Source organism: Malurus melanocephalus, unplaced genomic scaffold (genome assembly GCF_030028575.1).
Source record: "Malurus melanocephalus ecotype Western Australia unplaced genomic scaffold, MMel_1.1 scaffold_4, whole genome shotgun sequence".
In the NCBI taxonomy this organism is placed as follows: Eukaryota; Metazoa; Chordata; class Aves; order Passeriformes; family Maluridae; genus Malurus; species Malurus melanocephalus.
Genome location: NW_026623236.1, coordinates 822,445 through 848,500, shown reverse-complemented (window position 1 = coordinate 848,500; position 26,056 = coordinate 822,445). Strand labels below are relative to the sequence as shown.

The 26,056-nt window shown below is 34.9% G+C and overlaps 2 protein-coding genes across 5 annotated transcripts in view; both read right to left on the bottom strand.

Moving 5' to 3' along the window:
- The window catches only part of LOC130575117 (adhesion G protein-coupled receptor B3), a 224,077-nt gene extending 220,384 nt beyond the window's left edge, over positions 1-3,693 (bottom strand). For all 4 annotated transcript variants that reach the window (XM_057368800.1, XM_057368808.1, XM_057368816.1 and 1 more), the window contains exon 1: positions 3,628-3,693. The gene's annotated coding sequence lies outside the window, so the exon portion shown is untranslated. The remainder of the gene's footprint in view (positions 1-3,627) is intronic.
- On the bottom strand, positions 55-25,854 carry LOC130575045 (adhesion G protein-coupled receptor B3-like). Its single transcript, XM_057368695.1, has 5 exons — positions 25,746-25,854; positions 25,078-25,184; positions 10,148-10,342; positions 3,628-3,696; positions 55-123 (listed from the first exon to the last, which is right to left on the bottom strand). Exons 1-5 carry the CDS (start codon positions 25,852-25,854, stop codon positions 55-57), a joined length of 549 nt encoding a protein of 182 aa, XP_057224678.1.
- Positions 25,855-26,056: the final 202 nt, after the last annotated feature.

Sequence of the window (26,056 nt, the reverse complement as noted above, 5' to 3'; positions counted from 1 at the left end):
CAAAATACTGTCATCTATTTCAGCCTATCCTTGCACATCAGATGCTCTAATCCTCTAAACATCTTCATGGTATTTTTCTGGGTTCATTCCATTATTTTTTGTCTTGCACTGGGATGCCCAGAACTGGACACAGTAAACAAAAATCAATTGCAGTAGACTCAGTATTGCTAATGTGGCTTCTCGATTTGGCTTTCAAAATTATAAGAACAAACACATTTCCAAGAAATGTAATTTATTTGCAAAGCTGTAAGCTACCAATAAAAACATTGATTTTTTTAATATTTAACAATAATGATTAATCAACAAAACAACATTAAAGATCATAACAGTTATTACTAAGACTAAAAGTTCTGTTCATATCACATAAACAAATATTTTTTGGTTTGTATTGCCTGTTACAAACAGGACAATTTTCAGCAACAGAGTATCTCACAATAGAAAAATAATGSATGACCTGTTCATGGTGCTTTTTTCTTCATATCAGTGAAAAGTCCAAATTTTACTTCATAAGCAGTATTCCACCCATACTTCCCACTACTGGGACTGCAGACTCTAAAAAAAAATCCTACAGAAACTATAAATTCCAGCATGCTGCACTTCATCTTGCTTTATCTATCTACATCCATAGGTGCTTGGTTCAGGATAGAGAATTTCACAAGATGYTTTATTTTCTACACAGATCTTTTTATAAAAGGTAGGGCAGCGAGACTATTTTGAAGAAGAATTTGTTGTGACAAATATGATCCTAACAGGGTGCAAATRTTGCTTCAGGTGAAGGAGACAATGTCTATTCYCCTAATGATAAATYACTGAGAGAGTAAATGTGGTTTTTGCATCCATCTCATTAAAAAGAAATACACAATATACAGATTATGTACTAAGGAAAAATTTCAGTGAGAAGATCTTTTAAACCCTAGTTCTTGCATATAAAATTTTATAGTAATAAACTGTTGAGCAGTCAATTGAGCAGGTACTCTGTTTTTATCTATCTGAAGTACTGGTTAATCAACAAGATACTAGCAGATCATGATGGAGAATATGCAGAATAGCTCCTGTGTTTTGAAACACAAGTATAAACTTAGGCATTGTGGATTGAAATGGCTTCCTGTGTGCAGTGCTTCACATCAGCYCTTAAAAAAAGGCAAGTATTAAAGTGAGTGCTGCTTATCCGAATGCTATATAACCTGTAATTAATGGTTATCAACTGTTGGCATTTAAGCTAGAAAATGGATATGCTGAGGCATTGCAGCTGTATACTTGATTGAAAATCAGCAATTTGCTGACAGTGAGTAACATTTTCATTCCAGCAAGGAATCTAGAAAACAGACTAGGAGAGCTATGATAACAGTAGTTGTGGAGTTTAAGAAAACTATGCAAGCTGGCAAAAAGGTTGGTTAGACTGCACATAGGATTGCAATGTTTTGTTACAGAAAATTCAGCTGAGTGGCTGATCAAGAAACAGGATCAGCTTTAGTCATCAGTGCCTGCTCACCCTTCCTGGCTRGTATAAAGAGCTACTTGCTTCCAAAGTTTCTTTGAGACTGCTTAAGTAATTGCAGAAGAATAGTAATAAGACCAGTGGCATTGGTTTTTGTGGGGGATCATATCTCAGAAGTCTAAGATTTATTGAATTCCCTAGCTTTGTCACAAGGAACMTATGGCCCGACTGCTCCTGTGTTCTGTTCATCTTGGTGGTTTTTGGGGTTCCTGCCTCACTAGGTAGGCCTGTGAAACAATGAATTACCAGGCAACAGAAGGAGCAATGGAAAAGTTGAAATAACTTGTTCCCTCTTTGTTTTTCAACCCCACTCCTTCTACCAGCAGCAAAGTAAAGAGGGAACTGGAGAATTACTGCTCCCTCTTTATCTCCACATTCTCAGAATTTCCTCTTAGGTACTGCCTTATGTGGTCAGATGTCAGACATGGTAAGGGTAAGCAGGCAAGGTGGAGGTAGAAAAAAAGGTTGATAATATAGGAGTGGTATTGTGTCTGTTTATTAGTGGGGCTAAAATAATTCCTTAATATTGGTTTTGTTATCTTGGTGCTGTGTAGGGAAACTGCCCACATGCATGTGATTTTGCTGCTTTCACCTACTACCACTAAAGAAAATGACACATTTTSTCTATTTTTGTACAGAGGAACTTGTACAGAGGAACAGAAAAAAAGCAAAAGAAAAAAAMYACAATTCCTGGCTGAATTGCATTGGGTCAGCTGCAGCATCATGTGTCCATTGCAAGGTTTGAATTAGTAGTGAAAAGTCCTCATCTCTCATTTCTTAGTGATATAATAAACATAGAATTACAGAACCAATGGTAAATAGCTTCAAAGATCTTTAAACACCTTGTGATTTATTAAGAACCACACAAAAAGGGAACAAATTTCAAGTGTCWGTATAACACAGTCACAATGACCGTACAAGAGTAGACCAAAGATCCACGTAAGCTGTTTTCTTGCCTTTGACAGGGGCAGAAAGCCAGCGTCTAAGGAAGAGTACAAAGGGGCAGGAACAGAGTGATACTTGCTTTGAAAGTCTTGCCCAGYCTTTAGCAGTTTTCTGCCAAAGAACTTTCAATGAAACTGAGGTTTTTCTTTTATAAATTTGCCTATTTACCTTTTTAACTTGTGTCCTTTCAGCAGCAAGCTAGCCTTCTAGAAAAAAACTATCTCCTGTATTCATTCTCATTCTGCCACTATTTGATGTCCTTTAGCTATTTTACAAGAACCACGTGTGTAGATTAAACATCACATTCTCCAAACCACTCCTGATTTTAAAAGCTTCTATTGCAAGTAAGTGCACTTGACTCTTTCCATACTGAAATGTCTTGCTTTGTTTACTTATTCTTCATACAGAAATATTCCTCTGACTTTGTCCACTTCCACAATTTTTCCTCTTTACATGATTATGCTCATCCCCATTGTGATGGTTATTTGTATCTGAATAAATTTGATGCTATTGTGGTCATGTTCATGAACATAAATATTAACATCGTCCAGTATTTTCTTGGTTTAAGCATGTCAGAAATTCTCATATCCAAGCAAAAAAAAAGAAAAAAAAAAACCAACAAAAAAAACCCCACAAGGCGTTATTTGAATGTTTAACTCTTTTATCATACATTAATGATTTTTGCTAGACTTCCCTATTTTACAAAGTGCTATCATCATATCCAGCTTAGTCCAGAAATTTATCAGTCCTGAGAATCACAACTGCTCTTCTAAATACAACCTTCTATAAAAGGCCTACTGTTTGCATTTCTGTAAGTTGTTTGGTGGTGGTGTATGAGGTTTCTGGGTGAGTTCTGATATATTGTGCTTAAAAATGCAGCACTGCAGCTCAACCTTAGTAGCATTTTTCAGTTTTTGAACGTTCTTCATTACAATGTCCAGAGCAGACATTGTGAATAATTTTACAGAATGTTAATAAAAATCTGTTTATGAAGRGAAGCGACTTATATTCTAAATATAATTTCAATATAAGTAATTAGTCAGTGGGTCCTGAAATTGCTCCTTTTTGAAAAGGATAATTTTTTTCCCAGAATATTCTCTCACTCAAGATTTCCTTTCAACTACAGAAGGATGCATCTTTAACCAGATTTTTGAAACCACATATTAAACTTAGTCAAATCTTACCTGTTGTGCATCTTCCCATTTCTCTTTGTTTTCTTCATCTAAGAGATTACTAATGATTTGAAAGAAGTTCTGAAAAATCAATTAAATAAAAGACTAAGTAAAATTATTTCAAATATATAAACTACCACATCCTTTATCCAATATTAATAAAGGTTTCCTTTCTCTGTTACAGATGCAGTTATGCAGACTGTTTTCTGCCAGTGGAAGAGATGATGTAGCACAATAATACATTTGACTGATAAGAGGACACATATTTTAGGCTAAATTTTTAAATTTTGGCTCTATAATAAGGTTCCATAGTATCACTTTGTATGAAACAAGAACCCTTTTAAAATTGCTACTAAGCATGATGGTGTTCTATTAGAAAATTACYCTCATTCCAGAAACTAGACAACTACATATTTTGCGAAAAACCAAAGTACATTTAAGAAAACACCAGTGTCAGGGTCTTTAGTTTCTATTCAAAATGTGAAAATGATCCTTAATAGCCATACATAGGGCATTCAATGGTATTTCATTGGTGAATACTGTTTCTAATCAGATGCTTCTTACTTTTATATGTCACACTTGCCTCTATCCTTTTAGAAATTCCAACATAAAAGGAATAAGCAATTTCTGTTTCTTTCTTTAACCTTAAGCTGTTAATTTCTTTTTCTGATTCTCCTATTCATTTAAATGTAAGGAAAAAAAAAGGCAGGACAGTTACGTACAAACCATACATTTTAAAAATCCCTTTTCTCCAAATGGTTGTGGAGAAATTTCCTTTCTAATTTTKTTTGCTCTATCTAGAAATTTGTATTCCCAACTTCTTCATCCTTAAAAGCTAAGAATTTGTGCAGTCTGTTCTCATCTCTGTATCACATTTTGTRCAGAATGTCAATTTTGTCTACAGCCTGTCAATTATAATTTATCTGTTCCTTCATAAAAGATACATATCTTTTCCAGTAGCCTTAGYTGAAGTGTGCCATTAAGTTCCCTACAACCTCTAAAAATCTTTAACTGGAATAGCAACCATGTGACCCTGCTGGAAYTCAGACTAATGGCCATTACCTCTCCTGCACTTACTTTGGAGTATAAGCAGGAGTTAAATAACATTTAAGTAAGCAACTTTAACTTACTATCAATGAAAGTACAAAGGATTTGACTGCACAGCAACTGAAATTAGAACAGAAAAACTTCCAGCCATAGTGTATGGTGGATATGCTTGAAAAGACATTAATTTCAAAATTGAGCTATCACACACTTTACATGTTTCACAACCATATAAGTAAAAAAATTTAAGATGCAAAACTGAGGAAAATTTGTGAAAACTAGCTTTTTACGTAGTAACATTTTACCAATCTAACCTAGTCCCAACACTAAGCACTTGACAAGCAAGAGGATCTATCTTTGCCTAATCACTTGGAAGTTAATTATGCTAACTATAAAACTCTCATGGATAAAAATTTCTTTAACTTGACCAAATTTTTTCTAGAGGTGACTGACACTTTGCTGAACTTAGACAAAATAATCTTTTTTTTTACATTACACTTACATTAATGTAACTGTAACAATTACATTACATTAATGAGGTTACAACTCTTCTCTAACTGAAGTCAGCAGTAACATATCCATAACCTTCAGTAACACAACAAACTTAATGGAAAGAAACAAAAGGCTCAGCAAGCTCCTGTGAAAATTATAAGCAAGCATTTGGACAAGATGGGAATTCATGRTAGGACATAAAAGAAAAATGTTCCCATGGTTTGATCCAATTTGCAGTGATACTGAAGAAGACTTTAGTCAAATTGGAGAGGAGTAGATATAGCTACATACTGCTTATATACCYAGAATACTTTTAATCTCTTTTCAGGCATAATAACATGGTATAAAAACACCATAAAATACCAGGTACAAAAATAAAAYACAATGTAATGAGTTACGTTTGGTATTTGTTATGAAGGATTTGCCACTTTAACCAGGCTGGCAAATCACAATTGTGTAAATGCAACTTCAGCTGCAAAAATTTACATCTCCACTGGTCCCCCAAGTAAAATAAACTATACTGGCCAAAGCAGTTTCATGGGGGTATAATCACATTTTCTGYAGGGCATTGTAATTTTGGTAAAGACTTCTAGGTAGAGTTGGCCTTATGAGGATTTTTGCCTGAGGAAAACACTTTTCTAAACATGGTAGTTCTCCACTCTTACAGTGAAATAGTGTAGAAATACAATGAMCAGAATTTGAACTTTAATTTATTAGGGCATCAGTAGCAGTCTAGCTGCAGTAGCATGGAACTCAATGTGGATAATTTATCATGCTACAGAGCTGTTTTCAAGGTAGTTTTGCAGACACTGATTGCCCTGCAGTCTAAGCCTTAATTGCAAAAGTATCCATGTCTGTATAATGAGATCTATCTGAGAGTAGCCTAGATTGCATGAAAAACTCAGGAGTTTAAAATCTTTCTTGCTGATGATATATTACATGGGTTTGCTGATAATGTTATGTGTTAGTTAAATTTTACATTTATTTTAGTTACAAARAGCATTAAAATTATCAATAATTGACAAAAATACATGTGAAAAAGCTTACAAATAATCCTAGATTCAAGCACAAACAAAAGATGAGCAATAAAATATCTAATATATATTTTTGCACTTGCCAAAAAAGTACATATTATGTATATGAACTAAGCAACAAGAAGATCTTTCTTCTTGAGATTTTTTTATCCGTTGTTGGTGCCATACTTATGGTAGCAGTGGAAGGTGAGATGTGTGTAGGTTTTTAAGTCAAAGCAATTTTTCAAAGCAACACCAGATCATCAGATGGATTTGCTGCTTCAATAATTTAGATATGAGATGCAGTTCAAAAATGTGACAGGAGAAGAAGGGTTAAAAATTCTTTGTCCTACTTTGACTACCCTCTTGTTTATTAATCCTGAAAGAAACATTGTCCTTTAGTGAAATGATTGACAGGTGTGAAGGCAAAATTTTAGAAGCATTATGAATGTGATCTGAGGGTATTACTGCAGTAAACACTGGACTTCCCTGCAGAATCAAGCTTCTTTCTTTCATTGCAGGGTTTACATATTACTGAACTGGCCACTGTAGAAAATATCGGGACAGCCAGAACCAAGTTTTTAAATCCTTTATTTTTGCCCAGGCTTTTTTGATGAACATGCCAGTTACAGTTGAGAATGGACAATTACGTTTTCCTAATTTAATTTMCTTCCTTTAAATTTTTTTCTTCTGTAATACAATGGCTGCAGTTCTCTGTTCCAGTCCAAATTTTTTGACCCTCTCTGCAGGCATAAAGCTGTCATAAATCCTTTTATACAGCCAGAGAAGAATTCCTCCCTAGGAGGAATTAATGGATAGCCTAAAGTCACCTCCACTTTTGGACTTCAGCATAGGGAATGTGTGTGTGGGAGGGGGAAGGTGGAGGGAAAAAGGACTGGACAATCCCGTTAAACCCTGACTGACAGCAATGGTCCCTGTGGCTAATATAAAAGGGATTATATTGCTTGAACTTCTTTGGGGAGAAACCTTTTTTTCCTGTTGGCTGCTGCATCAGGAGATTGTACAACTCACTTTGTCATTCTGTACCGAAATGCAGCTCCTTCCCTGCCATCCTGTCCTTAGAAGGTAGTTCAAGCCCCTTTAAACCAGTTCTGGATAAAGTTCCAGAATGTTGTTTACATTTTATTTATTTAAAATTTGTATTATATTTCTGGTAGAATCATTCTCACATAAGTACGTCTATGTTATAGACTCAGTGTACCTACAGAGGGTATTTTAAAGAAATCCCATATTAAATGAGAGACCTTGCAGAAGAATTCAATGACTTTTGTCTTGTAATTATTTTGGCTACTGTAGTGATATTTTCAGTCACTGATGCAGGACACCTTCTTTAACTGCGTCATACATGGTTATTTTTGTTCATGACATTGTATGTGCAAGTATACATAAATATTGTCGCAAAAAAAGATTAAAAGATGCAAAAGTAAAATGTGTCATGTAATAAATAACTTGGCACTAGATAACGCTACCTTAAAAGTGTTATTTTGCTCTTGGTATTGTCTGCCTAAACAAGTGGCATTTTCTATGCAGCATATCAGGCAGCAGCACCTTCATTKTGGACAATTAGCTGGAAAATTTCAAATTTGATCTCACTTTTCTGTTCATTCATTTTKTTATGGAGTCTCTGAATCACAGCTTTTGCACTATTCATGAATATTAATACTGGATATAAACCAGGAATTATAGGCATTTGAAGGACTACCCAGATGAGTGGAATGTATAAGAAACAAATATATTGAGACACATACACTTTTTCTTCTCAGTCATAATTCAAGTGTTGCTTTTGTATGGATCTTAAAAAAATACTGTTGCCCRTAATTCTTCATAATCTACTTTTCCAATATCACACAAAATAATGAATTATGACTTTARGGGTTTTAATCCTCACTCATGGTTTTCTGATAATTTCTTTAACACCAAAATCCATCAACTACAAAATCCTACTCTTTATCTAGTAAAAAAAATAGAATGTAATCAGAACACCACACAGAGGTTCTTCATAAATAAGAATTTTCATGCAATTTTAAGTTTTACTTTTTTTGTCACATACTTTGATGATGAATTAGGAAGTATGAAAATATGTGATAGTGAAAATAAAAAAAAATAAATACAATACTCCAGAGTATGGWAGAATATGACATATGGGAAAATTCATGTTTCTCTGGAACTGGCAGCAAATTTTAAACTTGTGTTACTGAGCCAGGATTTCATTTTGTATCATCAGAAGTCAGTAAAAGGAACCTGGCTTAATATATCCCCTGGGAAAAGCAGATTTTACTTACTTTCCTGAATACTGTGCATTGTTTTTGGTTTTTGTTTTGTTTTATTTTTATTTAACCTTGGCTTGCAATTTGTTAATTTTCTTGGTTRCTTTCTGAATTGCAGTTAGAGTGTGTTTTTTAAGTGGGATTTAAGAACTCTTTGTATTTAGGCTTGCAAATACTGAAATATAGTTTTTTCTTTGGTTTGAAAAATCCTTCCTTATTTTCTTCAGAATATGGCTTACCAATTTTCACATTTTTAATTTCTCAGTTTTTAAATTATTAAAATAATATTTAATGATTTTGTCAAGTTCTGCCAGAGTACTATTACGAATTTTGGAAACAGCTGTACAGTGCAGAATTAAACAGAACTTTTGGCACTGGCATCAGTGGGAAAAGAATCAAATTCTATCTAATGGATGTAAACTGAAAATTACCTGATCTGCTCGGCCTATGAACAAAATCATTTGAATCAAGCACTTTCTCAAGACTGGTTCTAATCAAGACTTTGTAGTGCATGTGAAATATGAAGAAGTCACACTGGGCTATCAGATTGCTGATTGCATGAAAAGTTTTCAGTGAACAACTTCCTGCTTAATAGTAAAACTTCATGACAGTAGGAAAAGATACTGACTCACATTGGATAAAAAAGAGAAAKATTGTTCAGCTTGCTTTTTCAAAAGCACTATTTAAAAAAAAATATTACTTTCAGCTAGCTACAGGCCAACCCAAGAAATCTTAATTTCATTGTGGAAATTGATTGTTCTTTGTGCAYGGAAAAACTAGAAAAGTGAAAATATAATAGCAAGTCTTGAAAATGTAACTGTGAAAAAAAATGTCTTTTCCAAGATATTTCCCTTCATCTGCATGCATCTATTCCAAAGTGTATTTATAATTTATGCTTACCTTTACACAAATAYATATGCATGACCTGCATTAATAACTTCATTAGTAATTTATGAAGGGTCATTAAACTCTCTTTTTCATAAATATCTACCTTCTTAGTATTCTTTTTCAGTCATCTACAGTCTTTGAAAAGTGTCTAAAATTCTCAGATATAGATGAAACCAATATCTCGATCTAGAAGTCCTGAGTAAAATTTATTTCAATCACCACTGTGCAATGAGTTCTGCAGCCCATTACGAAGAAAGAATTTTAGTGATTTTAGTTCTGACAGCATATTATTTGTCCTTTCGCATAAGAGGAGTTAATCTAACAYGTGAAATAGAAAATTTATATCAAACACACACCTGTGAACTTTTAATGAGCTTTATTTATCTGAAATGAAGAAACGATGAAGAATAACATAGCATTGTGGATAGATTTTGAACTGAAATGAGCTAGTTTTGAACTGAAATGCACTGCAACAAAGAACACTAATGAAATGTTTAGTGCCAAAAAATACCAACACCTCCCACCAATCAGACTGAATCTTSAAAGACAAACATACTGAAATGTTACAAAGAAAGTATTTTACATTTTTTACCTGCTGTGTTGGTTTGGATATTTGCCTTATTAAACATAGCTGAGTCCTTTTCCTATTTTACACTTGGATCTTGTTTTTATGTGAAGAATGCTTATGCCTATTATGCAGGAGACTTTAGTTTCCTCATTGGTTAAAACAGCTGACACGCAGTATACTGCAGAATTCTGACACAAAGTCCATCAGTTAAAACATTACTTTCACAATGTTGCTCTTACCTGCACACCATCAGACGCAGGGATATAACTTGCTCTTTTAAATGTGTCTGTAACATTTCTGAGAATTTCCACAGAAATTAGAAGGTCCCCAGCATAAAAATTTTTCCTCTGCGTTAAATCCAATAGTGTCTTGGTTACTTGGGACATGCCATCACCAGCCAACATCCTTTGACCCTTGGCAAGATGCTCTTTAATCTGTACCAAAAGAAAAAAAAAAAAATATCAGAACCTACTTTACTGAGAAAAATRTATGATAAATTCTAAACACAGCCAAAATATTAAATATTAAAACTAGTAAGAAAGAGTTTATCCTGTTAAAGATAAGACAAAATASAAGTCCATCTGAATGACAGAAATGCAATTTTTATCAGAGAATCATCAATTTTATACTGAAAGTGTCTGAATTTTTTGTTTCACAGATTTGCTTTGTGGAACTCCACGGGCTGGACTGTAGCTGTAATCTGTTGTCACGATGCAACAAGGAACTGGCCATCAGAGGAACATCCATACAACCATCAGTGCCACTCATTTAAGAACTAAGAGCTCTGAAAGGAATAAATGCTAAGGCAGTACTTGTTGCAATCTAATTTACTGTAGAAAAGTAGACCCTTCATCTCTGCCAGCCCAGCTTGTCTAATCAATGCAAGAGAGTTTAGTTGGAAACTGATTACGGTTCTCTCTTTGGTAGCACTAACACAAAGGTGTTAACTTGGAACAACCCTGTTTGTTTTTTTCCAAGAAATGCAAATTAAATTATGAATAGCTGCTGTCTATCTGCCAAAAGAGCATACTTTAGCAGTAGCTCTCCCAGCAGATCTGTTCAGGGCTAGTGATCCAAAACAAATATGTTCAAAGTACCCTCCTGACAAGAAGCTGAACTTYTGGATCTGATTAATTCTCAAAGTTGACTCCACATCCCAGGAAGATGCAGAGTGTATGACAAAGATAGGACAAGGCCAGACAAAAAAGAGCATATGGGTTAAACTACTTACTTTAAAATATACATATGAATTTATGCATAAAATCAAGTTCTTAAAAATTGAAAACTAAATTTTCATAGGATCATAGAATATCCTCAGTTGGAAGGGTTTTAGATAAGGGAGAATTACCCAAGACAGACCTCACTCCAAGCAGGAGGGCTAAAAATACTATGCAACTGACAACAGAAATCATGTCCCAGTCTTCAAAAATGTGACTTCAGTTGCTTTTTACCTCAATCTAATTACTTACATATCGAGGGGAAAAATTACTAATGTAACATACAGTTGAACTAGATGATAGTGAAAGTCTCCATCCTTGATGGTTCTGTGACAATAGAGCAGTGTTGTGGAAGAAAGAGCGTAAAGATACTTTTTGCCAGTTCCAGACACTTTTCCCCAGACACTTTCTCTCAATATCTGACCTTCATTAGATAAAATAATATATTAGGATACACTACATAGCATAGTATAGCACAGTGTTTGAAAGGGTTGAAAATAACTCTCATGAAAGCAATATAAAAAAAATGCAATAATCCTCTGACATAGGACTTCTATGCAGAGTGGCTGTTTGGTTTTTTTTTTGGATTTTTTTTTCATGCTGTTCATTCATATTTTGGTTACATTCTCAAACAGTTTTCAGATAAACTAGATATATGTAATAYGACTGGGGCAAAGTGGCTGCTTCAGGTTTCCTCCATGACCTTAAGTCATCTTTAAGAGCAGCTGGGGATTGTTATGAACCACAATTGACTTGACAAAATCCTAGAAATACTGAAGACTTGGGAGAATAACTAACTCCTGCATCATGGACAGGGAGCGAATCTATTCTATACCATGAGTACAGACATACAAGCATAATGGTATTCTTACTATTTAGAAAAAACATCAATGAGAACTAAGACCATTAAYTGGTTTTGTTGGTTGATTGGTTGCATTTTTTTAACAAATATTTCAGGAGAAATACTTCCTTTAGTCTTCAGAATATTGCAATACATAATCAGGCAATAAATAATTTCTGCTTGCAGAAATAATTTTGTGTAGTTTTTATTCCCTTTAGAAGGATATTTTTAACATAATTGTGTAAGAAAATAATAGCATAGAAAAAGGTGCAAGAATGGAAGGAAGTTAATTTCAGTAAATTCAGGAATCTGATATTGTACACAAAACATTATGAGCTACTTTCTTGGGAACAAGYGAAAGCAAACATGAACTTCATTTGTGTCTTTTCCTGTGAAAATTTTCTTGTGAAATTGTGCCATTTGCCTCATCTACTCACACACTGTCTCAGCAGCAAGTGAAAAGAGCATCAGCCAGCACAGTAACACTAAAGAACAGAACTCCTGCCGTAGCTCATCCACCTGTTTCTTCCACCAGAACATATTTTCAGATTTTGAGGATTAATATTCACTGTACCTGTAGTCAAGCCCAAAAGACAAATAACATAAAAGACAGGAAAACTCAGCTTCCAAATCTAACAGATGCCTTAGGATGTGCTGTGGGAAAGGCATCACACAATATAAAGAGTTTAAGGGAGGAAAAATGGATGTTATTTTAATATGAATAATAACAGCAATTGATGAGTGCTCATAAAAGCTCTACTGTGCTGTAATGCTTTTATAAACACTGGTAGGAAGGCTGTTGAACTATTTAGCAAGTTATTTTGTAGTGCCTTATTTTGCATTCTCTTGCTTCATCTGTATGYTCATTTCCCATTTGTTTTTTTCATATTCCTGTGAGACTTTAAACTCACATTTTAAAGATGGCAGAGGCCAAGTTGTTGATGGTTTTGGGACATAAAAAGCCCACAGAACTCTTGGTCTCAGCTGCTTTTGGAATGCAAATAATAAAATTAAATTATCCTAATTTTGACTCATTTTTACACYATTGAACAAGTATTGCTCTATTTTTAATAAAATATTTTGAAGATCTCTAACGGCAAAAGTGGAAGCTGTAGTGTGGCCTTTAGTGCTTCCAGGAAGACATTCTGGTTGCTTTTTGGATGCAGTGATAAAAAAGGTCTATCAAGGGTCCATCATGTCACAGGACTAAGTTATTATACCTGCTTCAAAAGCAGCCAGGGTTGTGATGCAAGTTCAAAGTATCTCAGAATTACTGGCTATTAAGACCACAGCTCAGTTTGAAACTTTTTTCTTTTTTTCTTTTTTTTTTTTTTTTTTTAAAATGACATATCCAGAAAGCTCAGTTTCCCAGCCCAAGTACTCTTTCTCCCTTGGGCCACAGCACTCAGCTTCAAGAGCACCTTTTGTTTTTGTCCTCTCAAGCTCTAACCTGAACATTCCTTTCCCTGATCCTTAGCGATCTCTCCAGGCCCACACTGCCTGGAGTTAGACGAGCAGCATACTCTCAGAAACCCCATWAGAAAACAGAAGGTTGCAATGTGTTTAGGTAAGAAAAGTCAATGAATATTAGAGTTAATTCGAGGAAATTTTTGACTAAGATGAGCAAGCAATGTGCAGGGAAAAATTATCAACTTCTTATTATCTGTTTATTACATAATGTATTTTCTTCTTGTAAGAGAGCTTACAAATACCAGACACAACTTTAAAATCAGAGGCCATTCACTCTTAATTGAGGTAAACTGGTGCAATATTATTACATCCACTGAAGATGTTCATATTAGTATAAATTGAGGGTAGTGAATTATTGCTTTATTGCACAACAATCACAACAATCTTTCTGCATGAAAATACACAATATTCTCATCAGTAGTTAGTATAATGTCTTTTTCAACATACTGCTTATTTTCTGTGCTATGGTCACTGTGATATTATGCAYTGCCCAAGAAAGCTATTTTGGTCACCACTCTAGGTCCTTGTAGTTCTCTGTGTGAAGGTCATTTTTTAGTGGTCTTACAGGCAGGCTCATTAAAAATAAAGTTTATGACCCGAGAGATAGTGAAATGAAGCAGCTGTTAAACTGACACTTCAGTTGTCAGCTCGGCCTCTAGCTGCCCACATTATATGGCTGTATACTTGAAAAATTACTGAAATGTTTAACTGGACTTTGACTCAGGGTCCAAATGCCTTTGTCCCCCGATTGATCAGAAAGTATGATATAATAAAAAATTCCTCTTTGCAAAGTCAGATCTCCTAGATCTCCAGCACTGGAGTACAAATTTGTTACTGCATAGTAATTACTGCAAACTTAACAGCTAGAYGTGGTTGAAAAGGACAGAAAACAATGAACCCTCAAGAAACCTGTAAAAGACTGAAAAGAATTATTAATTTGAAGAGTAACTACACCATCAACCATTTTTCATTACTTTTTAAGATGATGTTGTATTCATGGCTAGATATTAGTAATGATGTCATTAATACCTTTTATGGTAAGGGGAACTATAAGAACCCAAATTAGCAAGCCTTACACAGAAGTGAGGAAAGATTGAAATAAAAATACATCCTGAAAAAGCTCGTAATTTGCAAAGCACTTTGCTTTTCTACTTTAGAACCCAAGACTAATATTTTATAAAGTATATTTCATAGCACTCTTAAGATGAAGAAGTTGTAAGAATATTCCTATCACACCTGTAATGTGATGCCATTGTGAGAAAGAGCTTTCATACTCGAGAAAATCTTCATTACAGGCTGTTTCTTTCTGATAATCAATAGACAATCTTTTATATGTTTTGGCATATAAACTTTCATTTATTTCCCTCAATATAATAAATTATTAACAATTTATTTGCCTATTTTCAGGCTGCTTCAGTGTTCAGGAATATAATGTCATCCATCTTTTAAAAGAAACATAGTAAGGTTTAAAGATAGCACTATGCTTCTTCAGATAAGCTTTAAAATATTTATAACCTAATGTCATGCAAGAGGTGTTTTCTTTACATTCAGTATTTTATGAAGGAGATGGCTAAAGCAATGCAAAGTAATTTTCCACTTTTTCATCTGTGAAATTAGTTAGTAGTCTCAATCTGGATCATGATAACACACTATTAAATAAATATTTCGTGTCACGAAGAAGAGTATCATATATTTGCTTTGCATACAGCAGAAAAGGGAAAAAGCAATTGCTATGCATTGTGTCAAGGAAGATTAAGGATATAAATTAAGGAAAACTTTACAACTGTAAAGGAAAGGATGTGCCACAGTTTACCTGAACAGACTATGCAGACTTCCACATGGGAGGCCTTAATAACAGCCAAGATAAACAAAATGCTGGAAGAACAAAAGTATAGCTGATYCAGATAGGACACAAGTTTGACCTGGATGATCTCATTAAATTCTTTTCAGTTTTATAATTCTGTAACCCGTTGCTGCAAATGTTCTGAAACCCACACTAAAGCCTCCTAYAGTTTACCCCAGCCAGAAAAGCTGAAGTATAAGAAATGCCCTGAAATTGAACTTTTGCCTTCCTGCGTTTACACACTCATGGAGTGCAATCTTCTGAGCCAAGTTTTTTGCAGAAACTGTKCTTCCATCTGTGCCACAGTGCACTCAGCTGAAATCACTACAACCCAATGCTTTAGAGAACTTATTCAAAATGTATATCGATGAAAAGAAAAATGAGGACRGCTTCACTGTATAGAAACAATCATTCCGCTCTTATATCCTTCTAAATATTTGTAAGCAAAATGTTTTTCAAAACAGTGATTTGATTTTAGAGAAAAGAAAGTAGATTAATTATACAGAATCCTGTGGTCTTTTAGACATTAATTTCACGCCAACTGAATATCCGCAGAGATATCAGAGAAATGTCATGTCCTCTTCTATATAGGTTGATAGAAGAATCTTTGAAAAAAACAATCTAGTAGGTGTGGAGGTCAAAAATGTTCTTAGAAGAAGAAAGTGAACAGCTCAGAGAAATGCTTCATTCTTTCCATATCTTTTTTTCTCTGCCGTCTTTTACAAGAAGACTCCTACTATGTTGTTCAAGAGATTTTTTTTTTACCACTTTAACCCATTACATAATTCCTTTCTTCAGTCATGATGATGATGATCATCAGGAATATTGTCAATTCAAGCTCTTGAACTAAATAGTTAACAGAGGGAATGTAATTATACAGTTTCAGTATTTCGAATTTGCATGGATYCAACAAAACATTTTAATGGATATTTCAAATAGATAAGACTGCTCTTAGCAGAAAAACAAATGACTCTAGGGATAAGGAATGAATAAGCATTGAACAGACCTTTTTTTTTTCTTCTTGTTGTGTTTATTGACCAGGATTTATTATTATTATTATTATTATTATTATTTTATTAAGTACCTCTCTTAAATATTCCAATTATCTGTGATTAAATCCCACTCACGTTGGCATGCTGTGTGAGAGATCTTGTTGTTGTTATTGTTGTTTCTGCTTTTAACCAGAGGGCATGTCTTCAAGATTTGTGTTAGCCATGTATAATGTAACCTGACAAGAGCAAGAGTTGAGAGGAAAACGAGAATGACGACTCTGAGAGGGTTGTTTTCATTCTATGACAGACATAACATCGCTTGAGGTAAAGTCTCCTGGTTCCCCATACTGACTGAATGGCTGAGGCTATGGGTCACAAAGGGACGTACTACCAATGAGTTGTCTTTCCTTTTTAATGCAACATGGTCATCCTGGCAAGTAAGTGTCCATAAACCATAAAGCTCTGATAAATACTTCAATTTAAATGCCTATTTGATTTTAACTAATTTCTTATACTTATTTGATTTTGGTTCTATACAGTCATTTCTAAGACACTTGACTTCTGTTTCCAGGATAAACCAAAAAGCTTTTTTCAAGGAAATTTCCATTATTGGGGAGCCCTAATTTCTGCATGGGAGTACTGCATATAATTATAAGCAAGAGAAAAACCCTTGGACACTCATATACTTAAYAAACCATGGTGGGGGAATGCAGCAAATGAAGCAGTGGACAAAAAAGGCAAGGGAATGATTGTAGGTGTAAGATGCTGTACCACTTCTTTGTCTCCCACTGCCAAGCCAAACTCTYGCAGTCATTCCTCAGCTAGTGCCACATTCAGCCAGAATGAAAGTTCCTGTAGTTCTGGTARACTTTAAGGGAAAATTAGATGAAATATTTCTTTATCTAAATGGCCTTCTATTGCTTTACCTCTGAACATACCTGAGTGAAGTTCACTTGTGGCTGCAGTTGGTTGGTTTGGAATATCAATGTGATCAGGGAACACTCAGCTGCTCACTACTGCAGCAGACATAAAAGCAGCAAACATAAGAGCACGTTTCATTTAACACTCATATTAATTCTTGGACAATGCATGTGTTCCACACATGGGAAAGTTATTATGGATCCTGAYACGATAGCAGGGACTTTTCTTTGAAGTTAACAAGTGGCATAGGTCGCCTACTAGAAAACAGATATTCAAAAGCAGAAAAGGAAAGGAACTTTCCAGGTTGAATTAAGTTGTGATGTGCTTGTGCAGAAAAGCAGGTAAATGTTTTCTCCTTATAGCATCTCTAAGGTTAAGGTGCATGTATATGTTGGCAAAATTACATGATCACAGAATTATTTATTATTACTTATTATTTATAATTATTTAAGTTGGAAAGGACCTTTAATATCATASAGTCCAACTGTTATGCCAGCACTGCCAAAKWCACTACTACACCATGTCCCCAAGTGCCACATCTATATRTCACCTSCAGGATTYGGGGCTTGACRATCYTTTCCAGGAAGAACTTTTCCTAATATCTAATCTAAATCTGCCCTGRAGCAACTTGAGGTMATTTCCTCTTAWCCTGTCAMTTGTTACCTGGGAGRAAAGACCTCCTTYCRGMTAATTGTAGAGWGCCCTCAYCATCAAGCCAACAGTGTTACCAAAGTCATTAGATTTTTATTCCTGACTTTTTAATCTTCTCACGTTTAGAATGGGAAAATGTTAGTGAGGAAARAGAAAACTGCTGCCTGTCACAATCTCTTAATTAGTTGCTTTTTGATGAGAGAAAAGTTTGTCATCCTCCAGACAAGATAACGGAAAGGACAACTCAGAGCTGCAGATTCTGGCCTTCCAAGGGAAGCAGATCATTTACTGATATAACAGCCCTGCCTATTAAAGGCTGTGAAGGTAAAGATGAATAGCTGGCATATATCAATGTAAGTATAGACTGAGGAAGAACAAAATGTTGTTTTTGAGGCCTCTGCATTCAAATCTATAAAACTAAGCCTGGCTGCTTTGCTCTGCAGCTATATAAAAAGAAATGAAGCACTAAACTAGCAAAAAGAAAGGAGCAGTAAATTTTTTAGGAGGAAGCCTTTCATTCCCCAGAGTACAGCAGTCATTTCAGTGAGGAGTACATGGACAGGCTGATACGCTGCCCTTGTAATATAATTTGGAAAAACAAAATCATCTCTAATGAGCTGCAGCTGAGCAAATCATTATTCACCTCAGAGCTCTTTTTATCAAATTATATTTTAGCCAACCACTTGCAAAATTGTGAATAACACTGCTGTGGAAAAAGTTKAAACAAAATTATAGTATGAGCAGAAGCAGCAGAAATGCATTTTTTTGGCTATATTATTAGTTTAGTATGTAAAGATTCACCTGCATAAGTTTCCATGCTCCTCTGTAAGTGCTAATATTTTGACATCAATGTGATAATTCATATGTAGATTTTTTTCCTTCCTAAATCTCAAGAGTTATTTTYATTTCCCAACTTTCTCTTTCTGATAAAAAGCCTCCTGTTTTGCATGAATGCATGTTGTATTAGGTATTRTATCATTGAAATTGGCATTGTGTTCATCTCTGGGACCCCCARCATAAGAAGGGCACAGACTTGTTGGTGTGAGACCAGAGAAGAGCTATGGAGAGGATCAGAGAGATGGAACACCACTCCCATGAGGAATGGCTGAGAGAGTTGGGGTTGTTCAGCTGGGGAGAAGGCTCCAGAAGATATTATAGCAACCTTTCAGCRCCTTTTTACAGGAACACATAGTGACAGGGCAAGGGGGAATGGCTTCAAACTGAAAGAAGGGATATTTACGTCATATATTAGGGAGAATTTTTTTACTGTGAATGTGCTGAGGCACTGGGAAAGGTTGCTCAGAGAAGTTGTGGGTGCTCCATACCTGAAGATTCTCAAGGCCAGGTGGGATGGAACTTTGAGAGACCTGATCTCGTGAAAGGTGACCCTGCCCATGGCAGGGGGAATGGAACAGGAGGTTTTTTAAGATCCTTTTCAACCCAAACCATTCTATGATTCCATGAAATTACTGCCTTAATTTTATCACAGCAACTAAATATAGAATTTCATCATCCAGGCTAGAAAACTGTGCYTCATAGGTTTATAAAATGGGCTGTATTAGTAGAGATTTTCTGATAATATTGGAGATGTCCTTCAGGAACAAAGTTTCTTGATAACAGGCTTTAGTCTTCATTATTATTTATGAGTGTAGTTCAAATCTCTTCCAAATTAGAGTGTCCAAAAGACATGTAGAGGAAAGCTCACTTTAGGCAAAAGGGCTATTTTAKTGTGTAGTAAGACAATAATACATTACAAAAACTTTTTTGAGCAGATCCCTCATGAAATTATCATTTTTTTTAAGTCCATMAATCCCATTGCTTAGTATGAATGCGTAACAGAGTAGAAAACAGAAATAACCTATGTATTCAAGTACCTCTTCCATTTTCACAAAAWCAGTTTCTGATACTCCATTATAAGGTTTTATGTATTCATGATTTTTATTAAAAATAGTCAGAAAAGCTTCAATATTCAATACTTATTTTAATCTCATTTAAACTTTTGTCATTAGCTCCCATTCAAGTCTTTTGTTTCCTGGTTTTTAGATTTTGGGCAGTTGGGATGGAGATGAAAGGTTTCTTGGTTCAATTTAGGTTTTTGTTTTGTTTCATTTGTTTTGCTGTTTTTTTCTAATTTAGGTGGCTATTATCCATAGAATGGATTAAGAATAGATGAAGTCTTTATTCCTCCTGGAAGCAGGATAATGTGGGATGTTCCTGATTCTGGGGACTTGCTTCTTAGTCTTACTGCTTTTACTGAACCAAATTTGGTAGGCTTCAGGAAAGCATGAAAACATAATGAACTCTTATTTAAAGGCATTTCAGTCACTTTTTTTCTTGGATACTATCTGAAGTAGGCCTGTGGGCTTCAAATCACTGATTCTATTCTTGGTCCAGCAGCCATTCATATTTAATCACAGTAAAAATAAATTTCTTAGTCTCAAGGAAGATTTTAMCATTTATCCAAATAAAGTAAAAAAACCCAAACCACACCTCACAGGACACTAGTCCAAATTAGCCAAGTACTAGGAAAAGTAGACAATTCTACATAAAATAATAAGGCAGACCATGTTCTGCTTCCAGATCAAAAGAAGATAATGGACAATGAGGACCATACTTCCTAATACCATACAGACTAAGTTTGGGTCATTAGATCATCATCTAATCTGCCCTTCTACATATACAGTCCATTAAGCTAGCAACAGATGCACTTTAAAGAGATTAAAAATACGTTAGTTACACCAAAGTAGTTCAGTTTTCAGAAAATGAAACTATATGCCAAGGGTAGGAAGAGAGAACAGGCTTTAGCAAGATCCATAACTTCTGCTATTGTAGTAACTGATTTGGTAAAACGGTCTGAAACCCCAAATTATGTCTATCCTAGAGAAGAGGAAAATTCTCCAAATTATGAGAATTTAATCTGAAATTACAGAAAGGAAGGAAATTTCTCACTATCAACAAAAATCTGATGATCAATGTGTGACTAAGAACTTTCCAGAAGGAAATCTTGTAATCTCGTCTTCCTCAAGAACACATTAAAAAAATTACACATCATTGGGCAAAATAATCTTCTCAACTACAATTACTGGCAACAGACTCAAAACACCATGGTTGACTAACAATATTTTCTTAATGCAAAGCTGTAGATACTGCAAAGACATTAGGACAATCCAAGAAAACCAGAACAAAATCTGGTGTGTGATCTATGATGTTTCTTTTTCTGCTCATCAAGTTATGCTTGATCCTCTAGGTTAAGATTCCAGGAGGCAAAGTATACCTATTTATCACTTTGAATTTTCCACTTATATTGCTTTAGKAAGAGTACTCATAATTAGGTTCTTTAAATATTATTATTAGAGCTAAGTAAACAATTTCCCAAAAGTTTATTTCATGGATTTGGGCATTTTTGTCCCTTAATGTGTTCAGTGAATAAATTTTCTTATTAGTCAACTAACTGCATAAGCTGGTCAAACAGTATTTGTTGAATTCATTTGATGATTATTTTGTACCAAATGTTGGATAAATTATTCCTGACTAATTGGTTCCGTTATTCAAAGAGATCTAATTATCATCCCTAGTTTTAAAAGGAACCTGTGCTCCATAGTGCAGAAGGTAAAATAAACTAACAGAAGTACAGGCTGTACATTTGGAGCACAGCTGACATGCGTCATTCTCTTAACTGCTTTTCCTCAAACTCCTATCGTGTAGGACACGGTGCCCTTGAAAAACATAAGCTGAGTGCTGATCTCCACAAGTCAAACTATTCCCCTCTAGTATTTCATCAYGTTCAAGTGCATAGTCTCTTCAGAGGCCCTGCGGTTATTATATTTTTACCATGCCAAGATTTTCTGAGTTGTTCTACAGAGATGTAGGAACATTAAGAAGGAAGAATGGATAGGCACTAATTCAGAAGACATGAGATGGATTTTCTGCTTAATTGGTCTCAGTTCTCCATCAACAAAAAATGGAGATGTAGTACAGACTGACCTCAAGGATTGAAGAGATATATTAATTTARGACTCTGAATTACTCTGAAACTGTTGCCTAGAATAGAATATTAAGTATAATATTGATGCATGTATCAAAAAGCAGTCCATGAGTCCAGACAATGTAACTTAACCAATAGAAAATCCTGTTTTCTTCTGAGGTGCCATAACCTACATCAKGAGTGCCAGGGCATGCAGTAGAGGCAGTAAGTCTGCCTGGCAGATTTTTTAGGTGATTGGAAAAAGCTATGTTATTCATGGTGCCGAGGGCTATGAGCAAAGTATATTACCTTTAGAACTATGGGTGTATTTTTAGCTTTAATGACTCTTCATCTTTACAAATAGACTTTCAAATGGATTTTGAGATTAAAAGATGGTGCCATTTTACCATGATTTTACAGAGAAATCATGTTGGTGTCAATACAAGTCTCGAGTTAAGCTGAATAACATACAGCACTAGCTGGGCTTCTGCTACTTTAATACTGCTTATTAGGGGCTGAAATTTGTCCCATGCCACTTCCAGGTGAGCAAAAGAGAAAATTGTAAAAATACAAGAAGCTTCATGCATGAGGCAATAAACCTACTGTAGCTACATACAGTAAGGAAACAGTCCTCAGGGGTCAACCACSTGTGGTTATGTGGTAAAATTCTTCACTATATATAGCAGAGAATTGTGGTTTCCTCATGTTAAACTCTCCATCTCTCCTCTGCCCCAGAAAATCATGCTTTTATTGCCTGCTGACAATGGCCTCTCTGCTGTGCTGTCCTCTAAAGGATGGTAGGCATTGTTTGGGAGCGTGTCCTGGGGTACGGTCTGAAATTATGTCAGGGAGCACACTAACAGATACACACACAATTAAACACTGTGAATGACTACAAGGACAGCTTTTAAGCTTGTTTGCTAATATTACTGGAAACTTCCAGTTCAGCACCTGAGTAGCCAGGTTGGCAGGGTTTGTGGCCAAGGAAATATTCTCTGGCTCCCATCATATTAAACACTTTTCTTTAGATAATATTTTCTTAGGCACACCATCATGGGAATTCTACTATATGATTTCTGTGGCTTGTTTGGAGGGCAAAAAGACAGGGACTTGCCTGTATAGAATACATTAATGTATTGAACAACATATTTATGCATACCAACTGCTTTATATCAACTTCAGGAACRTATTTTTCTGAAGATGTATCTACGATTATTTACTCCAGATAATAAACAAAAGGGATTCATCTCAGACTCAGATTTTATGGGAACAATTCACAGAACTGAGTGATACCCCTCTTTATTTCTGGTCTGGGTTGGTAAAATAACTTTATTGGTAAGTTAAGCACACTGAGACATCTCATAAATGCTTTCATAAGCACACATTTATTATAGCAACACCGTCTGTCAGCAGCTTCCTTACAAAGCCCTGTTTTCAGGGATTTATGGAACTGACATATGTATCGTGGGGGGACAAGCCTACATTTGCAGGGCRATGACCTTATAGGTCTTTACCTCTATTTTCTCTGATTATTTAAATATGCTGTGTTGTTCACTTAGAGATGCAGAACGATGTAAGACAGACCAATTTTCCTTGTGAATAGCTCACAAGTGTAAAAGAAGTCCACTTTTCTTCTTTAATTTGTGTGCATATGAACTAGACTTAAATTTTGTGCAACAATAACGTATGTTTAGATTCTTGTGTAATTTTAAAGAAGCTTTACCTATTTTTAAATGTTCTTTGGCTGAAAGAATATTTCACAGTGTCATTTACTCATAATTAATATTTCCAAAAAGGAAATATAGAAAAAAATATAAATCTGCTCTAGGTTAGAAATGTCTCCTTTGGTTCAACTAGTCAGACTTGAGGCTCTTGAAAAATTACCAGTGACTACCAAAGTCAGCCAGGTAAGTGAAACCACTGAATAGCATGAAACAGCTTTTCACACTGTTGGAGCTGCAAACTAGCATAGATATAACACATGCAGCTGTTGCAAAAGAATAAAATACCAAAATTATTAAATGCAAAACTATTAAAGCAAATTTAATGTGTTTTTTGAGCATGAACACTAAAGGGAGAGACGAACATGCAGGTAGGTTTGTGAACCAGAAAATTTTCTGTGTRGCAGGGAAAATTCCTTTGACAATTTATTCTGTCCTATTTTAAAAATAATTCTTACTTTGGCCTATTCTGAAAGTGAATCCCAGGCCTCAAATAAATTGGATCTAACRAAACAGAAATGCAGCTCAAAGGAATTAATCAAAATCTCCTCTAAGTAGCAATCCAGATTTGAGGAATGACAGCCAGGCTACTGCTCTTCAAGCTACCAAAGAATTTTAAACCTGTTACAGAAGTGCTGCACTTGGTTGAGAGGTTGGGAAGTTATGAAGCACTAGGCTGTATTAGTGTACCTTTGCTGAATGATAAATAGAGTAGTGGCCTTTGGAAAAAGATGCAGAGTAATAACAATGTCAGTAGAATATATCATGCAGGCAAAAGCCACTGTCCATGAGAATTTTTAAAGGCTCACTTCTTGCTATAGTATTAACCTGACTGGATGGTTCAGCTAGGGTCATGGAGGGTAATAATATGCCTAACATATTCCAGGGTAGCAAATTTATAAAGCAATATACATAATGTATTACATCTATCCATATAAACATATTTAGGCAGTACATAAATGTAAAATGCCTATGCTTTGCAAAGAAACTTTTTGTTAGGCTTTTTGAAAAAAAAAAAACCCAACCACATAGTATTCCTTCATCTAGATTTACTTTACCTTTTCCAAGACACTGCAATAGCTTTACCCTATAATCATTCCCTATTGTTACATTTGAAAGTGAAATTCTAAATTTGATAGCAAAAAGAAATATCATTCCTGGCTTCCTGCTCTGCAATTAAAGAATTCATGGTATTATAAAATTCTCAGCAAGTCGCTCTTCCAGTAAATCTCATTTATTCACATCTCATTTTCTAATAAACTAAAATATGTCTTACCTCTGACCCCTAYAAAAATTTCACACAGTGGACATGAAAGAAGGGAATCTGCTTCATTTTTCCACTTCTACAGTAAGACAAGGCTTATTTCACAAACATCAGCATTATACAAGATCAAAATAAGATCCATTAATAAAAATAATTCTTTCTCAGATCTGTTTTCCTCCTGGCATTGCTTATCAGATACCTAAGAGTAAATAAGTAAGTTTCTTTTCACACCAATGATTAGTAATGAATAAACAGAGCAAGTACTAAAGCTGACTTTGCACCTACTGAATGCTGCAAGTGTCTGTACTCGTTTGATATGCATCTAGCAAAGCTTGGATGTTCCCAAAAGGCCACTCCATGAACACTGAGAGAGCAGCGTCTGCTAGTGGTGCCTGTAAGATACAAAGAAGACAGAAAATATTTATATAAGTGAGAGCAACTGGAAAGAATTAACCTTTTTTATTCTATACTCCATGCTATTTTAAAGGCACACACAGAAACAATTTCATGCAATGATGATCAGTATATACAGAGTGGTATAAGATTCTGAAACACATTTCAATGTTTACTTGATTGCTTTTTTGCAATGTTTTCTTAATTAAAAAGATATTTATGTTTTCCCTCATTTTCATCACTTTGCCTTAYAGATCCAGTCAAATTGATTTCTTGTCAGCTTTTTCTCCCTGGCCATAATGCTCATATGTATGTGTTTGTATACATATGTATGTATACAGATAAATATATGCTACAGGCCCATGCATACATGTAAGCTGTAAGAGACAGTATATGTACACGTGTATATATGCATGCACATGCATAAGTAAATATGTAAGGTTTATACAGACATATTCACATATATGCATATTTATAAACCAGTAATAATTTATCTAGGACACAATGTAAAATACTTCTCTCCTTTTTTCTCATCATAAAATTTCAAAATAGTACGGTACCTGTGGCATTGAGAGGACATCGATTGAATGCCATGTCCCCAGCTGGGGTCCTTTTCCACACCATTGACATCAAATAATCTTCAGGACATATTTCATAAGGAGCTGCCATTTATAAATGAGAATTTAAATAGAAACATTAGCATATTTTATATCAGAAAAAGAGATGTTCAATTTTACCTTATTTTTTTTTCCTGAGATGTGTATGTTAATATAACTTGGATTAATTTTAAGTTTGAAATACAAAAATGCGAAAATGAAAAGTCTGAAATTTTGCATATCCATCTTTGTGATGGTATTTATTTCATATAACC

Coding starts and splice junctions, on each gene's coding strand:
- LOC130575045 (XM_057368695.1), bottom strand. CDS start 25,854: ATGGCAGCTCCTTATGAAATATGTCCTGAAGATTATTTGATGTCAATG. Junction 10,343..25,077: donor ACAGACACTTGCAGCATTCA/GTAGGTGCAAAG, acceptor CTTTTGGTACAG/ATTAAAGAGCATCTTGCCAA. Junction 3,697..10,147: donor CTGCGTCTGATGGTGTGCAG/GTAAGAGCAACA, acceptor TTGATTTTTCAG/AACTTCTTTCAAATCATTAG.